Below are 19,496 nucleotides of genomic sequence, written 5' to 3'. Positions count from 1 at the left end.
GGAACATTGAAAAATGTTGGAAAAGAGCTAATGAAAAACCAAGACAGGAATGCCTAAAACGATCGGAAAAAGGAAAAAGCGATCAGGAACCCATCAGACTTATCACGAACTTTTCAGAAAACAGCAAAAAACTCGTCCAAATCATGAGAAAAAACTGGAAGATCCTACATCTGGATGACACTGTGGGAAAACTAGTGGGGCCACACCCAGTCGTAACATACAGGAGAGCACCTAACTTGAAAGATCAATTGATTCACAGCCACTGTAAACCCAATAAAAAGAAAGACTGGCTCAAAACCACTGGTTTCGTGAAATGCTACGATTGCAAAATGTGCCAAATTGCCAAACAAACTAAGGAAATACCATTACGTAACAACAAAAAATGGCAGATACGACAATTAATTTCATGCAAAACTGAATTCACAGTCTACGGAATTGAATGCCCATGCCACCTCATGTACATAGGCAGCACCAAAGGAGAACTAAAAAAACGAATAATGGAGCATGTGAGAGCCACAGTACATAAGGACAGAGCCAACGCAGTGGCAAAACATATGGAGCTAAAACACAACGGAGATTGGTTAAAACTGAAATTCTTTGGAATTGAAACTGTTCCAAAAAATATACGTGGAGGTGATCGCGAAAAAATCCTGAGACAAAAGGAGTCTCGCCACATCCTAAATTTTAGAACTCTAAGCCCGCACGGCCTGAACCAATCAGAAGAGTTATATATTCATCTCTAAACAGGAACAATTAAGAAATAATACAAGTGAACTGGTGAGGTTGAAAACCATTTCTAAAACAATACTGGAGGACTCTCAAAAAACAAGTGGATCCTAACGATAAACAGCGGTCAAATCCCACTAGAGGGATAGGAAAAGTAAAAATGTTGACTAAAATAATGTCAGACGGGATCAGATGTGCACCACATTACAAATTGTGGGATCTGGTTTAACAAACAGTCGACAAATCCCACTAGAGGGATTTTAAAAGGACTAAAGACAATGATAAATCAGTATATCAGGCATAAATAAGCAAAAATAGCAATATGTTGATTGATGTTTTTTGATTTTTCTTGAAAAATGGTTTAAATTCACCTTAAAACCCATTTTAAGTATAATTTGTTAAAAACCACAAATACCACAATGCCTAGAGACAAAAACAGGATGTGATGTAACATCTAACATGGAGATTGCTTTAAATGTGTTACCAAAACTTGAGTAAGTGATCGTGAGCAAGGTGCTAGGAGCACTGAAACGCGTAGATCGTGTTGTTTTCATTGCTGTGGAGATCTGATTAAATCATTTTGTGGAACTCAGAGGGAGTGCGCCCATTACTTTTGTCCGAGTGGTGAAGGAGTGTTAAATATATATATATATATATATATATATATATATATATATATATATATATATATATATATATATATATATATATATATACATATATATATATATATATATATATATATATATATATATTAACGGAGAATATGTCTCGCTTCGTGGACCACACCTTATTTCCTCTTGTGTCTAATTTGGACTCGTATATACGAGACAGAAAAGACTTTTTGACAAAATTGAACAATCTGGTGTGGGAACAGGATTATCTTTTAATGGTACTAGACATCACCAGCCTCTACACTATTATTGAACATAGTCATGGATTAGAGGCGGTAAAATGGGCACTGGAACAACGCCAACTACGATTTTCTAGACACAATCTAATGATTCTAGAATTCGTAGAATTTTGTCTAAAACATAATATTTTCCTGTTCGAAGAGCAGCTATACATCCAGAAGTCTGGCACGGCGATCGGTACCTGCTTTGCTCCCAGCTACGCAAACTTGTTCGTAGGCTGGTGGGAGGAGCAGGTACCCAGGAGCTGCAGAGTGAGGGACAAAGAGGGCAAGGTCATCTGTTGGCATCGATATATCGATGACCTTTTCATTGTGTGGAAAGGTAACCTGGAAACAGCTCAGGAGTACATCAATGTACTAAACAATAATCAACTCAATCTGCGATTTTCTGGGACAGTGAGTCCAGTGGCAGCGGACTACCTGGACCTCAAAATATACGCAGAAGATGGTCAACTCCACACTAACCTCTTTAGAAAACAAACTGCTGGCAATTCCACACTGCACGCCAGCAGCAGCCACCCACCCCAACTAATCAAGAGCATCCCCTATGGGGAATTGCTAAGACTTCGTAGGAACTGCTCTAAACCCTCGGATTTCGAAGCGGCTGCTTCGGAATGCATATCCCGATTTAAAGCTAGGGGATATGGCGAGAGAATGCTCCATAACACTCTAAAAAGAGTGAGGAAAATAGAGAGACAGTCCCTCTTGACCAGTAACACCGATCAGGTCAACCGAAGGGGTTTGCCAGGTGAAGATAAAGGCAAGTTCAGAGTTATAACTCCCTACTCAACAGGTGCGGACAGCCTCAGAGCTATGCTACGTAAGAACTGGCATATTCTTTTAACCGATAATGTGCTCAAAGAAGACCTTCCAACCCGGCCACTCCTAACCTTCAGTAAAGCGAGATCACTAGGCGACATATTAGTGCACAGCCACCTTGATAAAGTGTCTCCAAGAACGAACACTTTAAGGGACCAACGAGGCTTTTACCCCTGCGGCCGCTGCAAAGCGTGCGCAGGCAGTAAACGTGTACTCTCGTATACAATAACAGAAACTGGCAGGAAAATCCACATAAATAAATTCATCACCTGCAGCACACAGTATGCCGTCTACTGCTTGCAGTGCCCCTGTGGCTTACGCTACATTGGGAGCACGATCAAGGAGATAAAGCTCAGAATATTAGAACACATGCGAGCCATCGACAAAACAGATCAGACCTATCCGGTGGCTCGTCATTTCGCGGAAGTATACAATCGAGACCGGAGTAAGCTCCAGTACTTCGGCCTCGATATTGTACCCCCTAATATTCGTGGAGGTGACCGCCTACGCAGATTAAGGAGACTAGAGTCCCGATATATCATCGATCTGTGTACGAAACATCCCAAAGGTCTTAACAGTGGGGAGGAGATGGCCTTCCACCTAGGGAAATGAGCAGTGAACAACTGATATACACCATTCCAAGATGATAGTGCACCCTATTAAACTGAAATTAGAACTTCTTACATTATCACACTTGGAACATATGTATATTAATGAATATAACAGCTCTGAAACCTGTATCCGATTTTTCTTCTTGTATATATCAGCATGTGAGAGACACGTTATCGTTACCTGACTTATAGTACCTGTTCTTTGCGGCATAACCTAATACTATGCATTTAGGAAACATCACTAACACCTTGTGATCCTGATTGAATGAATTCTTAATTTGATCGGATAGAATGCAGGAGCTTAACTCTGATGTCTCTCACATATTCAACTCTCCACTGTATATAAGATGCACTTTAATCACATTTGTTCTAATTTTGAATTTCACGTTATAATTTTCATTTGAAATGTGATTGTATATGGTGAACAATTATACATGCCCTTTCTCATGTTGCACGCGATGCATCTCACTTTACACCCACTTACCCCAAACCCCCCTCCCAGCTATGTCTAGCTTGCAGCTGTGGTTTGAGAATTGATCGAATTTTCTTTTGTGTACAGGTGATTTGGCACATGTAATATATATGGGGACACAAGCCGATCCACGGCTTTATTATTTATGTTAATTTTATGACATTTCATTGTGATCAGCCTAGCAGGGGACAATGCAATTGCCCATCTGTGGGCTTTATATAGCAATTTGCTAATGTTGTGTTACATCTACCATACACTACAAGATGGCCGCCTCTGTCTCGTGCTAGGCTTTAGTCCCCTTGTTTGTGTCTACACCTGACTGGTAGTGGGAGTGACCATGTATGTTTAAAATAATGTCGGAAACAAACACAGTGCATCACACACTGACGAAGGCAGACCGCCGAAACGCGTCTGTGTGCACCCCTCCGCTAAATAAAATCTAGCGCGTTTGTAACCCTCAACCTCGAGTGCTGTTGTATTCTTTCCAAGGAGGAGTGGGAAGGACTTTGGAGCGTCAATATATATATATATATATATATATATATATATATATATATATATATATATATATATATATATATATATATATATATATATATATAATATATTATACATTTCTTCCAGAACTTATCACAGACTGTGTCAGGCATGCCCTACATTTTAGAGGTGAAATTGTATCCATCACTTACATATAATGACTTCTGGAAAGATCACGCTAGAGAGCCAGACGCATCCCTATATTGATCTATATCCTTACCAGAGGCTGGACATCTCCTGGTAAGTTGGGATGATATTACATAGAGAGTTGGAACATTTACTGATTCTAGACTGACAACCCATTTTTGGTTTCTGTTTTCCCCTTTCTTAATTATTGTTCAGGTAATATGTCAGATATCTTTTGTACTAAGGAGACCCCCTGATTCCATAGGGGTTGTAACGTCGACATTTGCTTTCACTTGGTTACCTTGAGCATTGATTGCCTCACATGTTGTAATGGGGTATACACATGTAGTTGCCGTATAAATACATAACCAGTGAACTTGTATATTTTGTTTATGTGTATAGTTTGAGATATTTTTGTCACACTTGAGCACCACGTCGTCTGCACTTGTATTATGTATTAGAACATTATCTGCATATTGAAAGTTTTGGAAATAATAGAGATTATTTCTACAAAAACCTTGTGTCAGTCTTTTTATACATGTTTTTGAATGGTTGTTTATATGTATATCTGTAGAAGAGATTACCAGAGTGTGTAGGCACCACCTAGATTTTGAAATAAAACATTGGATAATGTGCTTCCCCGAATTGATGTAAGAGGGTTGCACGGCTTTGTCTGAAAAGAGTGCCTTGGTGGACACTGTTTTGTATATAAACTCCCAGCAATTTATGCACAAAACAAATGCAAGCAACTTCAACAACTAACTGTCTGCTCTTCTAAACAAAATAAAAAAAATTCATGCACACAAGAATTAGCTCGAAGCAACACTTTCCGACCTATCCAGAAATTCACTTCAAATGAAACCTCGATCAGCTGGATCTCACTCGGATTGATACAGTTCTTCCCTGTGCACTGAGATCAACCATACCTCACGATCACATAAAGATAAACCCCCAGATTCATCAATGTCCCAATTTGCGAGTCCTTAATAGCGATTATTAAGGAATCGCTATTAAAGACTCGCAAAACGGGATGCATGTAGTAATCGCAATTAATTTTGCGATTTCTACTGCCTCCTTATTTGCGATTAGCTAATTGCTAATCGCAAATAAGGAATGGCTTTCCCATTCATTCCTATGGGCCTCAAGGCCCATAGGAATGAATGGGGAGTAATTCCTTATTTGCGATTAGCAATTAGCTAATCGCAAATAAGGAAGCGATTTCAAGGGTGCCATGTGTCCAAGGGACACCCTGTAGCACCCCTGAAATGCAAATTTACACAGGTGTTGCGCACACACATGTCCAAAGGACATGTGTGTGTGTAACATACACTTCTGAAAAATGCATTAAAGTGCATTTTTCTAAGTTTTCGCTATTTACCACGAAGTTACACTTCGCGGTAAATAGCGGCCCTATATTGCGAATTCGCAATTTTTAAAAGGTTCATGAATAGTATTTAATAAATCTCTAATTGAGATTCCTTCATTGCGATTCTTCGCAATTTAGCGAGTTCTGTAATTGCGATTTTTGCATTTGGGATGATGAATCCCAAATGCAAAAATTGTGCTCGCAAAGGGCCGGATTCTCAGAATCTGGCCCTTTGCGAGCCGATTTTACTTTGATGAATCTGGCCGAAAGTCCCTATCTCAATAATGCTGTCAACCACATCTCATGACCAGCACCACAACACAGCAGACAACTACACCCAGTACCTTCAACACTGATAACTTGACTTTTAGTCTTTCTATCCTGGGATCTTAGCCCATGACAGACCCAGTAACCACTTCAACTTCTCTGCATTAAGCACCACATTCAAACAATCATCTCCACAGAACACCACATGCCCACTGCAAAATACTGCAATCTAAGCATAAGTAATTGAAATGTGAAACCCTATTAACATCACACTCCTCCACTGCTACAATTAGTTTCCAAACCACAGGAACTCCATCAATCTTCTGACCGATCCATGGGCTTTTGGGCTTTGATCTGGACTTGTGCAATTTCTAAATAGGACACCCTAACTCCCTCACATCAGTGGAGAACCATCCTCGGCTACCAAATTGATACTGTGCTTTCTGGGGCCACTTTCTTACCAGTGGTCGGTTGAGGGACCGGGTTCCCCGACTGAGAGGTGATGGAAGTTAGCATTACATCAATCAATTTCAATTAACAGTGTAACCCATTTTGCTATATGGACCAGGAATCAGTAGTTATGGTTAAAAAGATATATTACAAATTAATAATCAAATTAAGAGACACAACTATTAGCACCATACTATAAAGATATAGAATAACAACTAGGAAGCCCAACCTCTGAAGGAGTTTAGGCAAACCAGTATCAATCAAACAAGGAGCTCAGTCTCAGCAATACAAATGATTAAGAAAGCATTTGATGTTCAGAGAAGAGTTTCAGATTTTCTTGACTATACATGGGTAAACCTTAATCACCTCAATTAAATTCCAAGTTGAGAGGATAGTTTTAGAACCTAAAGGATTTTTAAAAATTCAGGAAATTCCATAAAGGAAAACAAAATGGGGCAGGCCATAAAGCAGGAAGGTGTAGCATTGCAGAAGCTTAATCAAGAGTCTTCTTGAGTCAGGGAAGTACGTTTTAGCCTAAGCCGCACTTAGGAAAGAATCAAAGGAAGAAGAGGTCTAAACCTCTCAAAATCCAAAGGAAAGTGTGGTAACCTCAGACAGTGTAGACTCAAGTTATTCACACTAAAATAGTTCAGGGAACACCACTCTGTTCACATCATCAGGGGTCCTGTTGTCCACTTCCATTCTTATGTTGCAGACTGCAACATTCACAAAGATTCCCACACTGGACATGGGAACGACATCATCTTCTCACAGTCAGGTTAGATGGAAACATTGCTTAATAGACCTTTCAGTTTACACTCTGGTTCTTCCTGATCTTTTGTCAAGGTGTTCTTTACAGGCTCCGTCTATATCACTAGTACAGTAATTGATTTATTCTCAAACTAACAATGCTTATAAATACCTGTAAGAATAGCCATGTTCGCAGCAAAAGAAAAACAATATTTTATGCAGCATGAAGAATTGTAGGCCTTAAATGTCAACTTATTGTGTTAAAACAAGAGTTAACATTTAAACAAAAATAAATGTAAAATATCAGTACATTAAATTCATATTACATGTGGCATAAAGTAAAACTTAAAGGTATATATGTAAGTGTGTCTAGGAACTACAATTTAAGTCAATAGAAGACACATTACATAAACGTTTGTCGTTTCTAGGGTAATCACATTCTACATAAGTGAGGATGGTTTCTATTTGTTCTTCTAAACAGTTAGTCATTTAATGCATCAAGTCACATATTATGTAAATCGAACTTGCTTTTATAGTGAGGTTGTATCTACTAATTAAGGATGGTTTATTAATATAGTATTTGATTCCGGAATTCACTTAGTTTGAGTAACTTAACTAATCCTACAATAAATGCACTTTAGTAATAATGTCAAATGCAGCACTTATTTCAATATTGTTAGACCAAATGACAAAAGGCTTAATGCACATTTATGTTATGAAATTGTGACAAGTAAAGTTGTAGCCAAAATTGCAGTGCACCACCTTCTCCCGGATGCCTGCTACCTGAAAGAACTGTAAATATGGTTATCACCTAATGCAAAGGCTGCTTGCCAGCTAGTAAAGGCTTTAATTGATGGAGCCTCTTGAAGCTTCATGGTGACAAAGAGTCTTTCTTTTCGATTGGCATTGTGAGGGTGTTATAGGCTGAGCTTTGGAAAGTGTCATTTTAGAGGACAGTTACGGAAATTTTTAATCTAGGTACAGTATACCTATTAATACAATATATACTTTGAAAGCACTTGTTTTTATTGTAAATGCTAAATCATTTTGGAGTATGTGATGATCTCACTTGCTTCTGGGTTCTATATTCTGGTATAGAACCAAGTCACTGTGAAGTTCCAGAAGAGTCAGTTGGACATCTGTGTGATGTTGGATGAGGTTGTGTGAATAAACCTCTGTCTTCTACCTGAACCTGTGTAAGCTTCCTTATTACACTGGCGACGATCGTTGAGGAATGTGCTCAGGGTTGTGGAAGACAACGTCAACAACAATGGAATCTCGCATTGAAGAAGGATAAAAGGAGTGTTGAAACTACCATTTCTGTGGATCTCGTGATTTCGGGAGTGCTGGGTGAGCTGCCTGACGTGGAAGACGGCAAAGGCTGCATTGACTGCCGACTCGAAGTCTCACGTGAGAGGGTTTCAGACGAGTTGTATGAAAATCCGGCCCTCCCGATGAAACGCATCGGCCTAGCACCTGTGACACAGATGAGCTCCGCCTGCTTTCCAGTGACGAGCCAACTCCGGTTTTCCTGATGAAGCGCATCTGCCCTATTCCTGTGACGTTGGTAAACTTTGTGGGCAACTGCCTACAGAAACAAGACCAAAGGTTGGTTGGTCTGTGTTCAATGAAACAAGCCCCACCGGGTTTGGAAAAAAACTGTTTTGTGGGAATACGAGCGTAATTTCCTAAATAAAAAGGACCGGAAGTGGATGATGTCATGCGGTGGCCATATTGGGTATGAAAAGTGGAGTGTTCGAGATTGAAACACAATCTCCATAATGCGATTTTGACAGTTGGACATCGCGTTTGTGACAAGTATTTATTATAAAGTGCAAGGTATTGGAAGCTAATTATTTTTGTTGGCAAGCACAACTTTGAACTTTTTTGTGGCAATTTTTGGAAGGTGTTTGAAGCGGTTTTTTTGTAAGCGTTTTTGATCTGGTGACTCGCTCTCCTATTATCTTCAGTGGGAAACATCAATGTTGTGAGAAGGTTTACTGACTGGAAAAGTTCTCAGAGGAAGACTATTGGTAATTTAGATACTTTGGTGCTTGCTCTTCGGTGACAGGCACACCTTGTCATTTATTGTTTTTTTTTTCACTTGCTGATAATTGATTTTGATAAGATTTGGTATCTACTGTGAGGAAGCATAGTGCAAAATGTAACTTCTCCACCATTTTTCCTGTCTGATCCAGGTGAACAACCTGTCAGATGGAAAAAATGGAAGAAGATTTTTGAAAACTACGCTAGAGTATGTGGAACAAATTTAAGTGCGGAAAGAAAACAGGCACTCTTGTTACATTGTCTTGGGGGAGAAGGCCAGGAAATGTGAGAAAATTTACCGCAACTCAGCCAAGCAGTCCAGAGGGGTTTGAATGAATATGAGGTTTGTATAAAGCAGTTAGATTTAAACTATCTTCCTAAGGTTAGTACCATCATGGAGAGGTACTATTTTGGTTTGAGGGAACAAGGGGAGGATGAGAGGGTGGAGGAGTTTATCACCTCATTACGTATGTTAGCATCTAGTTGTAAGTTTGTTGAATTGGTGGAAGAGAGGATAAGGGACCAATTTGTTTTGAAATGTTCTAGCGATAAAATTAGAGAAGAACTCTGGTTGAAAGATGAGCCTCCTTTGAACGAGGTGATGTCCATTGCTAAACGCGTGGAACACATGCTTAAGTGTGTTGGACAATTAAGTAAAGTGAATAAAGAAAATACTCCCAGTGAGAATGTTGAGGAAGTAGAGTGTCATGTTGTACAAAAACTAGACAACAAGAAGAAAAATGATGAGAAAGTTCAGAGTAAAAACTTAGAAGGTGATGTTAAGACTGATAATTCAAGTCAGGGAAAGAAAGGTAAGTTTTCTTTTCAAGGTAATTGTTATAGATGTGGCAGGTTTGGACACATGGCAGATGCAAAGGAGTGTCCTGCTCTCAAAGTCATCTGCAGTGTTTGTGGAAAGAAAGGTCATTTTGGGAGGAATTGCTGATTACGTAACAGAAGAGAATCTAGATTTGAGACAAAAGAAGTGACTTTACAAATAAATGAATGTGGGGTGGAACATCCTTCAGAGTGGGTCTTGGTGGATGATGTTAAAAATAAGATGAAGTTTGACTCATGTTCCCATATCACATTCATATCAAAATAAATTTTTAAGAAGGAATTCTCAATGAAAACAAAATTGTTGAAAGCTGATGTGAGACCAACAGGTTATGGTGATGTGCCAATCAAAATGTTGGGCTATTTTGTTGAGTGTTTGGAGTTTAATGGAAGGTTTACTGATGCTAAAATCTATGTAGCAGAAAGAGGTGACAATTTATTGAGTTGGACTCATCAAGCTTGTTTAGGTGTTATCCTTAACCCCAATGCAAAACCTTCAGTACAGGTGCAATCGGTGGAAAGTGTGGAGAACAATTTCTTGAAAGATTTTGAAGGGTTGTTTAGTGAAAAGTTATGGTGTTTAAAAGGTTATAAGCATCACATAAAACTGAAACTTGGTGCGTAGCCTGTTGCTGCTAAAGTGAGACGTATCCCCATCTGTGTTCAGGAGGCTGTACAAAAGGAAATTGATAAACTACTATCTACTGGTGTCATACAGCCTGTTGAAGCAACAGAATGGTTGGCCCCTATTTTGGTAGCACACAAACCCAATTATGAGATTCATTTGTGTTTGGACCTTCGGGCTCTCAACAAAGAGGTTGTTATTAATAAATTCCCTCTTCCCAACATTGAGGAACTGGTGTCCACGTTGGATGGTGCGTGCTAATTTACTACATTGGACATGGTGTCAGCCTATCATCAGGTGCTTCTTAGTGAGGAATCACAAGAGTTGACAGCCTTCGTAATGCCCATGGGCGCATTCAAGTTTTCGAGGATGCCTTTCGGATTGGTTTCCGCAGCGTCCGTATTTCAGAGAATTATGAATGATCTCTTTAAGGGCATAGCAGGTGTAAAATGCTATCAGGACGATGTTTTAATCTGTGGAAAGAATGTGAAAGAACATGATGAGAGGGTAACTCAGGTTTCCAAGAAAATGTTGAATGCAGGTTTATCTTTACGACGGGACGGGATAAATGCAGGTTTAGAGTTACTGAACTAGATTATTTGGGCCATCACATCTCAAGAGAGGGTGTCAGACGTAAGAAAGAGCTGGTTGACACGATTGAGATGTTAAAAAAAACATGTTCTAAAGAAGAAGTTTCATCCTTTTTGGGAATGGCCGAGTTTTATTACAAGTATATAAGGAACTTTGCTGATAAAACAGTTCATCTGAGAGGTTTGATGTGTAAAAATAAGGAATTTGAATGGACGGAAGAATGTGGTATGGAGTTCAATCAAATAAATAAAGACCTAAAGAATGCACCAAATTTGCAAGCCTTTAAACCAGGTGAGGCTACTTTTATTGTCACGGATGCAAGCGTAAAAGGTGTTGGGGCTCTACTTTAACAGGTACACAATGGGAAAGAAGAGTTTATTGCTTGGGCTTCTAGGTGTCTCAAAGGTGCAGAAGTCAATTATTCTGTTATTGAGAAGGAGGCTCTAGCCATTTACTGGGCAGTATATAAGTTTGGGACATTTGTATGGGGTTCTTCTTTTATGGTCAAGTCGGATCATAAGCCACTTAAGGAGATTTTTGAGAAGAAAGGTCTGGACTCTATCACTTCAAGAATTAGAAGATGGGTAATTTCATTGCAGGAGTACAATTTCAAGTTTGTATACATTCCTGGTAGCACGAATGTATCTGCTGACTGTTTGTCACGGTTGGTAGATGTGGTGGAGTCAAAGGACAGTGGCGAGGAAGATGTTCAGTATCTTGAAGACAGTGAGATTAAAGTGTGTGACATAACTTCAGGTGCATTAAAAGAGGATGACGGGAAAGAAGAGTTGAACAAGGATGAAGAGTTGCAGAGTGTTTTGAGTTTGTTAACGCAGGGTAAGATGAAAAGTCTTAGTAAGCCGTGGTCTTTGATCTCTCATGAGTTGGCGATTGTTGATGGAGTTCTAACAAGAGGAAACAGAATGGTTCCACTTTCTAGTTTAAGAAATATTATTATTAATATGGCTCATGAAGGTCATATGGGCATTTCAAAGACCAAAGAACGAATCAGACAAGACTTTTGGTGGCCAGGTTTAGATTTGATGGTTGAACGAGTGGTTCGTGAGTGTGTTTCTTGTCAAGTGAGTGATAAGGTGCTAAAGCCCAGACACCCTCCTATGGTTTGTAGCAGATTGCCAAAGTCTCCGTGGGATGAAATAGCTATCGACATTGTGGGACCTTTGACAGGGAGAACAGCAAACCTCTTACTTAATTGTTTTGTTAGATCTATATTCCCGCTGGGTAGAAGTCAGTTCTGTGAGAGAGATTACAACTCAATCGATTATTAAATTTCTGGAATCAATATTTAAACATGAGAGTTACCCTTATTCCTTACTTTCGGACAATGGTCCTCAATTCTGTTCAGTAGTAATGGAAGAATAATTATGCAAGTGTGGCATTCAACATAAGAAAATTTCTTAGTATCATCCAGAGGCAAATGGTACTCTGGAGAGATTCAATAGAACTTTGAAGGAGAGCATTCAATTGGCCAAAGTAAACAAAATTGACTGGAGGAAAGAGTTACAAAATCGCATATCTGCTTACAGGTACACTCCTCATTCTACAACGAGCAAAACTCCTTTCGAACTTTTCAAAGGAAGATCTGCAAATACTAGTTTGTGTCCCGGGTGGATGGTTTTGGATAAAGGTCTGAAAAACAACGGTGATGGAGATTGGAGAGAGAAGGAAGTTTCTCTTCAGAGGAAAAGGAAAATTTATGTTGATGCTCGCAGGTCATGTAAGGTTACTCATTTCAAAGTGGGTGATGAAGTTAGGATAAAGGCACCTGTGGGGTGCCCTAATTGGTCAACATTTACTAGCAATAAAACTTAAAATTTTCAAGAATGCTGTAAAAAAAAGATGATGGTCGTATTTGGAACCATAGTCGTGTTGCTCATGTTCAAGGTAAAACACACAAGATGATGGACGGAATGTTGCACAATGGCAAAACATTCACCCCTAGTCACAGATCTGGGTTTAATCCATTGTTATTTTGCTCATCAAGCCACCCCAGTTCATATATGGCCATAAGCAAATCAGCCTTGACCCTGTGCCTCATGGGAACAGTCCAGCCCGAACTGCCAAGCCATGTCTTCACTGGAACGGAATCAAGCATCCTAGGACCAGTTTCTGGCTATCAGCCGTCTTCAGCCAGGATAGCTTTACTCCAGTGGCGTAGTGAGCACGAGACCCACGCCTGGGCATACCCTTCTCATGTAGGTCAAGGTAAAACATCTTCGGGACAAGCTCTTATGGTTTCTGGTAGGAATGTGGTTTCTGCTGGGAATTCATCTGGTGCTTGTTCTGATTTGAGTTCTATTCGGAAGAGTGAGAGAGTTCACCAAGTTCCTAATTATTTAAGTGTTTATGTGAGATAAGGGGTAACTAACAGAACTGCAGTACTTTGATTATTCTTTCATTTGTTATCCTGTATCCTTTTCTCTTTTTCTGTCAATGTTCTTTTCTCTTATGTTGTAAATATTTCATTTAAGTATGAAGAGGGGAGAAGTGTGATGATCTCCCCTGCTTCTGGGCTCATTATTCTTGTATATTCTTGTATAGAACCAAGTCAATGTGAAGTTCCAGAAGAGTCAGTTGGACATCTGGGTGATGTTGGATGAGGTTGTTTGAATAAACCTCTGTCTTCTACCTGAACCTGTGTAAGCTTCCTTATTACAGAGTACCTACCTTATACTGTGAATAATGCAATTTTAAATTATTGGCTTGTGTATTTACAGTGCTTTCTTTTCCAGGCTTGGACCTTGTAGCACTATAAATAGAAAGGTCACTAATCCCCACATTTTCAGTGATCGCATTAACCAACATAAAAGAGTGCATTTACAACCGGTTAGGTTAACTTGCATTTATTTCTCAGTTAAGATTTCTACATTATTTTTGAGCAGGTAACTGAACGTGAATAAACAAGACACTTGCAAAATATTTTGTTCTTCTCAGTAACATACTCTGGATCACAGTTCCCATAGTTGTATTCAAGCACTTCAAGGGCAGTGTGTAAATAAAGAGAGCCTGGAAAGCATCAAATATACTAAGTCGCGCTTACAGGCCATCTTCATTTGCTTGTAACTTTTGAGGCATTTGCACCTCCTGGAAATGCAGCTATGGACCCCCATGGGAGCGCACCCCATAGTTTGAGGATCTCTGCGGAGACAAGGCATAGGATTTAGGGCTGAGAGTTCCCACCCTTAAACCAAAAAAATGCCACTTGTTTTAGCTGCTGAAGGATGGGACGAGGGGATCTACAGAATGTAAACCTGGCTCTATCAGAGCACTGTTTGCTTTCCTTCTAGATACTGCCTAGCGTCCTCTGAGTTAGGGGTCACAAGGGGTCACAAACAGTAAGCCAGTGGTTGCAACTACGAGCCCTAGGTACCCAAACTGATGTCCTTGCAGGGCTTGAAAATCTACAACCACAGTTAAGTGAACGTTTCCCCCCCTACTACCGCTGTCTCTATTCTCTTCCTGAGAGCGTCAGTGTTTATTATTTTTATATCATGTTTAATAATTAACCATTTTCTCTTTCCAGGATGGATGAGCTGGGGATTCACAGGGAAGCGGCCACAGTGTGCTTTGGGCAGCTGCTAGGGATGTGTGACCAGGTGTCGCTCACTCTTGGTAAGTCACATATGCACCCACCATAAAGTATTTGGGGAAGAAAAGGAAATGTCACACAGTCTGACTTCTTGTAATATAAGACTGAGCACATCTCTCTAGCACCAAAACAAAGAGGCCAGGAGCTTTTTATGGTACCACACTAACAACACCAATGCCATGTGACTAAATACCTCAAGACAGCAAACTTCTGTGTCACTCCCAAACCATCCAATCATGAGGCACCTACTGAAGAGAGCGTGTGAGAGAGAGTGTGTGTGTACAAGCATGTGCATGTGTGTCTAGATCAGAGGTTTCAAACTTTTGTAGGTTGAGCACCCACATCTAAATTGTTTTAGACGTTGGGCCCCCCACCACTTGACATAAATTTCTGGAATTTGGTACCCTACATAATCGACCGCCACGTGCATATCACAGGCCATATCTGGCAAATAATGTTCTACACAATAAGAGTGTTTAGTAAACTGCAGGTTTGTAAGTGGGTGTGGTGAAATGACAGAGGCTTATTACACAGCTCAAAACACAGTTCTCCAAGATAAAATGTGCGCAAATTGGTTTTACTAGGATGCTTTGTTTTACACATGACATAGATTAATAATAACGCCACAGAGACGGTCAATCTGTGGATGGATTTTTGCTACTGCCATCCTCAGGTTGTGCTCCACATCCAGTCTTGAACGATACTAAGGGCCCGATGTAGGTGCCCTAATACCGGTCGGAAACGGCCGAATTCGGCCGTTTCCGACCGGTATTACGGTTTCCAGATGTAGGGCATGCATTTACATAATCGGTATTTTACCGATTCTGTATTTACCGATTCGGTAAAATTACCGAATCGGTAAATACAGACTCAATAAAATACAGATTCTGTAAATGCAGATGTAGCTGGCACAAGTCAGAGTGCCACAGGGCTTTAAGAATCGGTATTTTACCACCCAATCCTATTGGGTGGTAAAATACTGAATACAGGTGTGCATGCACATGTGTGCATGCACACCAGTGCCATGTGACACACAGACATGCCCTTAGGGCATGTCTGTGTGCCACATGGCACACGTGCCTGAATTCAGGGTGCTAGAGGGTGTCAAAGTGACACCCCCTGCACCCTTGCAAAAATCGGTATTTACCGAATCGGTAATGACCATTGATTCCTATGGGCTGCAATGCCCATAGGAATCAATGGGCTTTACCGATTCGGTATTTACAGAATCGGTAAATACCGAATCTTAACGATTCGGTATTTACCGAATCTGAAATACCTACATTTCCCCCCTTCTAATTTACCACTTCTTAAATACCGAATCGGTATGATTCGGTATTTTAGAAGTGGTAATTTAGAATTACCTACATCAGGCTCTAAGTCTATAATACCACAAGTGCTGAGAACCCAATCTCACATAAATAGGATGAGCTGAAAGGCAAGAGAGTTTTGATAGCAGTTTATCTCAAAGCTGAATATTCAGCAGCCATTTTCAGCCAAAACAGTGACTGTGAGGGAGACAGTGTTATCAGATTTTTGATAATTGCCCACCGACCAGTTATGGATCCGAAGACAAAGGTGAAAGTCCACAGAGAGGGCGCTGAACGAACACCTAGTTGAGAATTCCTTAGTGGAAGGATAAGTTGCTTGCCTGAAGCAGTGCGGGTTTGGGACACATTGGGCTTATGTTTAAATAAATAGAACTGATAATAATTTATTGATCTTGCCTATTTTACTTCAGAGCAATGTTGTCTGACAGACTTTGTATTGGCAGGGACTTGTTAAAGATTTCGGGTGCCCATGGCCAAAACTATATTGGGGGCCCCTGTTGGGAATAGCTTTGAGTTGAAATAATTTACTTTCAGCTCTGCCATACCCTCTTTAGAAGGGCTACTAACGGTGCACAGGCACTATAGTCGAAATTCTAAAAGTGTTTACATCTAATATTAAGAGATAGGGAAGTGTGTTTTCACTGTTGTAACAAAGCAGCAGTCCACTAGTTGTACAGTGAATACTATCTGTAATATCCATCAATTTCTCATATGTGAGGACCCATGTTGATGTGAAATAAACTTTTCTATGGTTGTTGCATGAAACAAACACATTTCTCTGCAAATAGTAATAGACTCTCATTAAAAGGAAATAAAACAAAACAGTATTTACAAGAATCTGTTTAGGTATTATGCCAGGCCATCAGGGCAAAACCAGAGCTGCCTTTATCAAGGGGCCCCCTGAAAGGCTGGATTGCAATGCATGTAAATGTGTCATTTTGTAATTTAGGACGAAAACCTTGATAGGGCACAACATGTCCATACTTGTGTACAGGGGCACAACTAGACCCAAACTTTGGGTGGGGGCTAACACTCTCAGCCAGGGCTGGCCCTAGCAGTGGTCACACACAGTGCAACAGTCTGTTTTGGCACCTACTCCCTCAGTTCCACCTTCTCCATGAATTTCCTCACTACCACTCACCAACAATGCACCTCATGTCTCTAAAGCACCTTTCTGGCAAACATTTCATTTTTTTATAGCACTACTCATTGTTTACACACACTCAGTTTTTTGGTCAGCATGGTACACACTTCTTTGTAGCAGGCATATTAAACCTCTGCGCTGTGTGGGTGGCAGCAGTACCCATTTGAGTGCACAGTGAGCCATGCGGCAGTGTAAGAGTAGGGTAAGAGGAGTGACTGCAGAGTAAGTGATGTAAGTGAGGTGACCATATGAATTTGAGTGCGGATGTAAGTGAAGAGTGGGACGAATGAATGGTTAGTATTGGGCTTATTTGAGTGAGATTGAAGATTGAGCAGTGAGGGGGACAGGTGAGTGAAGTGTCACATGAGTGCAGGTTGATTAGTGTGCTCGTGTGACTGCAGGGTGAGGTAAAGGGTGAACAGCGCATGTGCACTCTGAGTGCAGCGTGATCACTGTGAGTGCAGGGTGAGCGGGTGAATAGCTTGAGTGCATCAGGATCATTGTGAGGGCATTGTAAAGACTGTGTGTGCAAGGTGAGCATGAAAGTAAAGGGTGAGAATGAGGAGCGAGTTGTCTGAATGCAAGGTGCATTCCCAGACACTTGAAGTAACTCAGCAGGTTATTGATGGCGGTGTATGGTTTCAGATATAAGTTAAACTATTGCTATTATGGCATTAACCAGAGATCAGGGTGGAGGAAATAAATGTGCTGATCTTGCAAAAAACTTCCAGTTTTATGATTTGGGTTACCAGCTCATTATTTTGATGTCCCAGGCGGTACAAAATTAAGCAGTCACCTAAAGCTGGATTGTCAGCACTTGCACTTGTGCTTGTGTTCTAGGGCTGCCTGAATGAGCCGTGACTGATAATAAAAGGGAACAAAGACAGAAAAGAGACATTACAAATGAATACATACTTCTTTATTTATAACCATATTTAGTGTCAAGACAAGCAACTTGCTGGCTGTTTAAACAACACATGGCTGGCCGGCATTTTTCTTTTGGCAACTTGAAGCCCTTTTGGCCCTGTGGGCGTTGCGCGCCTGTGTAATTTTAAAAGAAGCGTTGTCTCCTTTCTGCTAAGAGCTAACCATCCCAGGACGGGGTTAAATTGGTAGAGCTGAAATGCTTCAGCTGCAGTCTCCTCTGCTAAAACTGAAAGAAAGGAACAGACAGTCATTTCAGCTGCAGTGGAAGGCAAGGAGTTTCCTCTGCTATGAAATTAAACATGAAGGCACAGGACTGTCTATTTGTTTGCTTTTGGTTTTAGCAGAGAAGACTTCCTGACTCCCACTGCAGCTGAAGCATTTCAGCTCTACCAATTAACACCCTCCTAGGACGATGAACTGTTAGCTCTTAACAGACAAAAAAAATGGGCACATTGTGCCCCTGATTTCCCCTCCCTCCCCCCTCCAACCCTCTGTTACCGGAGTTCTCTAATAAAAAAAAAATCCCATTTGAAATGGGTGAAGACTTGCGACGTGGAGACAGTGGAAGACAACAGAGGTAAGATTTTAAGGTGGAGTGCGCGCCCCCCCTGAGATTGAGTCGCGCTCCCCTGCGGGGGGCACACCCCACATTTTGAAGAACTCTGGTCTAGATAGATGGATAGATGGATTGATGGATTGATGGATTGATGGATTGATTGAAACATGTATCTCAGAAACCGAGTGCTTGAATCTCGTAATCAGAACTTTCTGTGCTGTTCTGTTCCCCTCCAGGTGAGGCTGGATATGCCATTTACAAGTCTATACCCTATGGCTCCGTCAATGAGGTGATTCCGTATCTCGTCCGTCGGGCACAGGAGAACCAAAGTGTTCTACAGGGGATCCGGAAGGAGCGGGACCTGCTGCAGAAGGAGCTGAAGAGGCGTCTCTGCCGACAGGCCTAATGGCGGAATGGCCAGCAGGGGGCAGTGACGCAGCTGTTGACACAATGGGATTCCTATTCTCTGGGCTTAATCCACCATTACTCGGAGTTCCAGTGAATGTAAACTTGCTGACCGAAAGGGAAAGAATTCGAAAACACAGAAGAATTAGCCATGCATGCTTGCTTGTGAATTCTGTTTTTTTTTTAAATTTCACTTCCTTTGTATTTTAATATTCTAAAAAAGGATTCAATAAACAGCTTAAAATACTCTCTTCTATCTCAACGAGAGTTGGCTCAGAACAGAGGTCCCACACGTACAGGAACTGGTCCAGGGTAGGTTTGGGCCAATCTCTGCTATCCTAAAATGTGAGTAACCCGAGTATAATTGTTCCTGCCCTGGTTCGCTGT

At 40.7% G+C, this 19,496-nt stretch overlaps 1 protein-coding gene across 1 annotated transcript in view; it reads left to right on the top strand.

The window, feature by feature from the left end:
• Positions 1-19,358, top strand: part of PRODH2 (proline dehydrogenase 2) — a 458,908-nt gene extending 439,550 nt beyond the window's left edge. Inside the window, exons 9-10 of the mRNA XM_086922192.1 lie at positions 14,681-14,769; positions 18,941-19,358. Of these exons, the coding sequence (XP_086778318.1) occupies positions 14,681-14,769; positions 18,941-19,110 (259 nt within the window). The 3' untranslated portion in view covers positions 19,111-19,358. The remainder of the gene's footprint in view (positions 1-14,680; positions 14,770-18,940) is intronic.
• The last annotated feature ends 138 nt before the right edge of the window (positions 19,359-19,496 follow it).

The sequence above is a fragment of the Lissotriton vulgaris genome, chromosome 5 (assembly GCF_964263255.1).
Source record: "Lissotriton vulgaris chromosome 5, aLisVul1.2, whole genome shotgun sequence".
NCBI classification, from domain to species: domain Eukaryota; kingdom Metazoa; phylum Chordata; class Amphibia; order Caudata; family Salamandridae; genus Lissotriton; species Lissotriton vulgaris.
The sequence above is the reverse complement of the archived record's forward strand: the minus strand, read 5'-3'. Positions and strand labels throughout refer to the sequence as shown.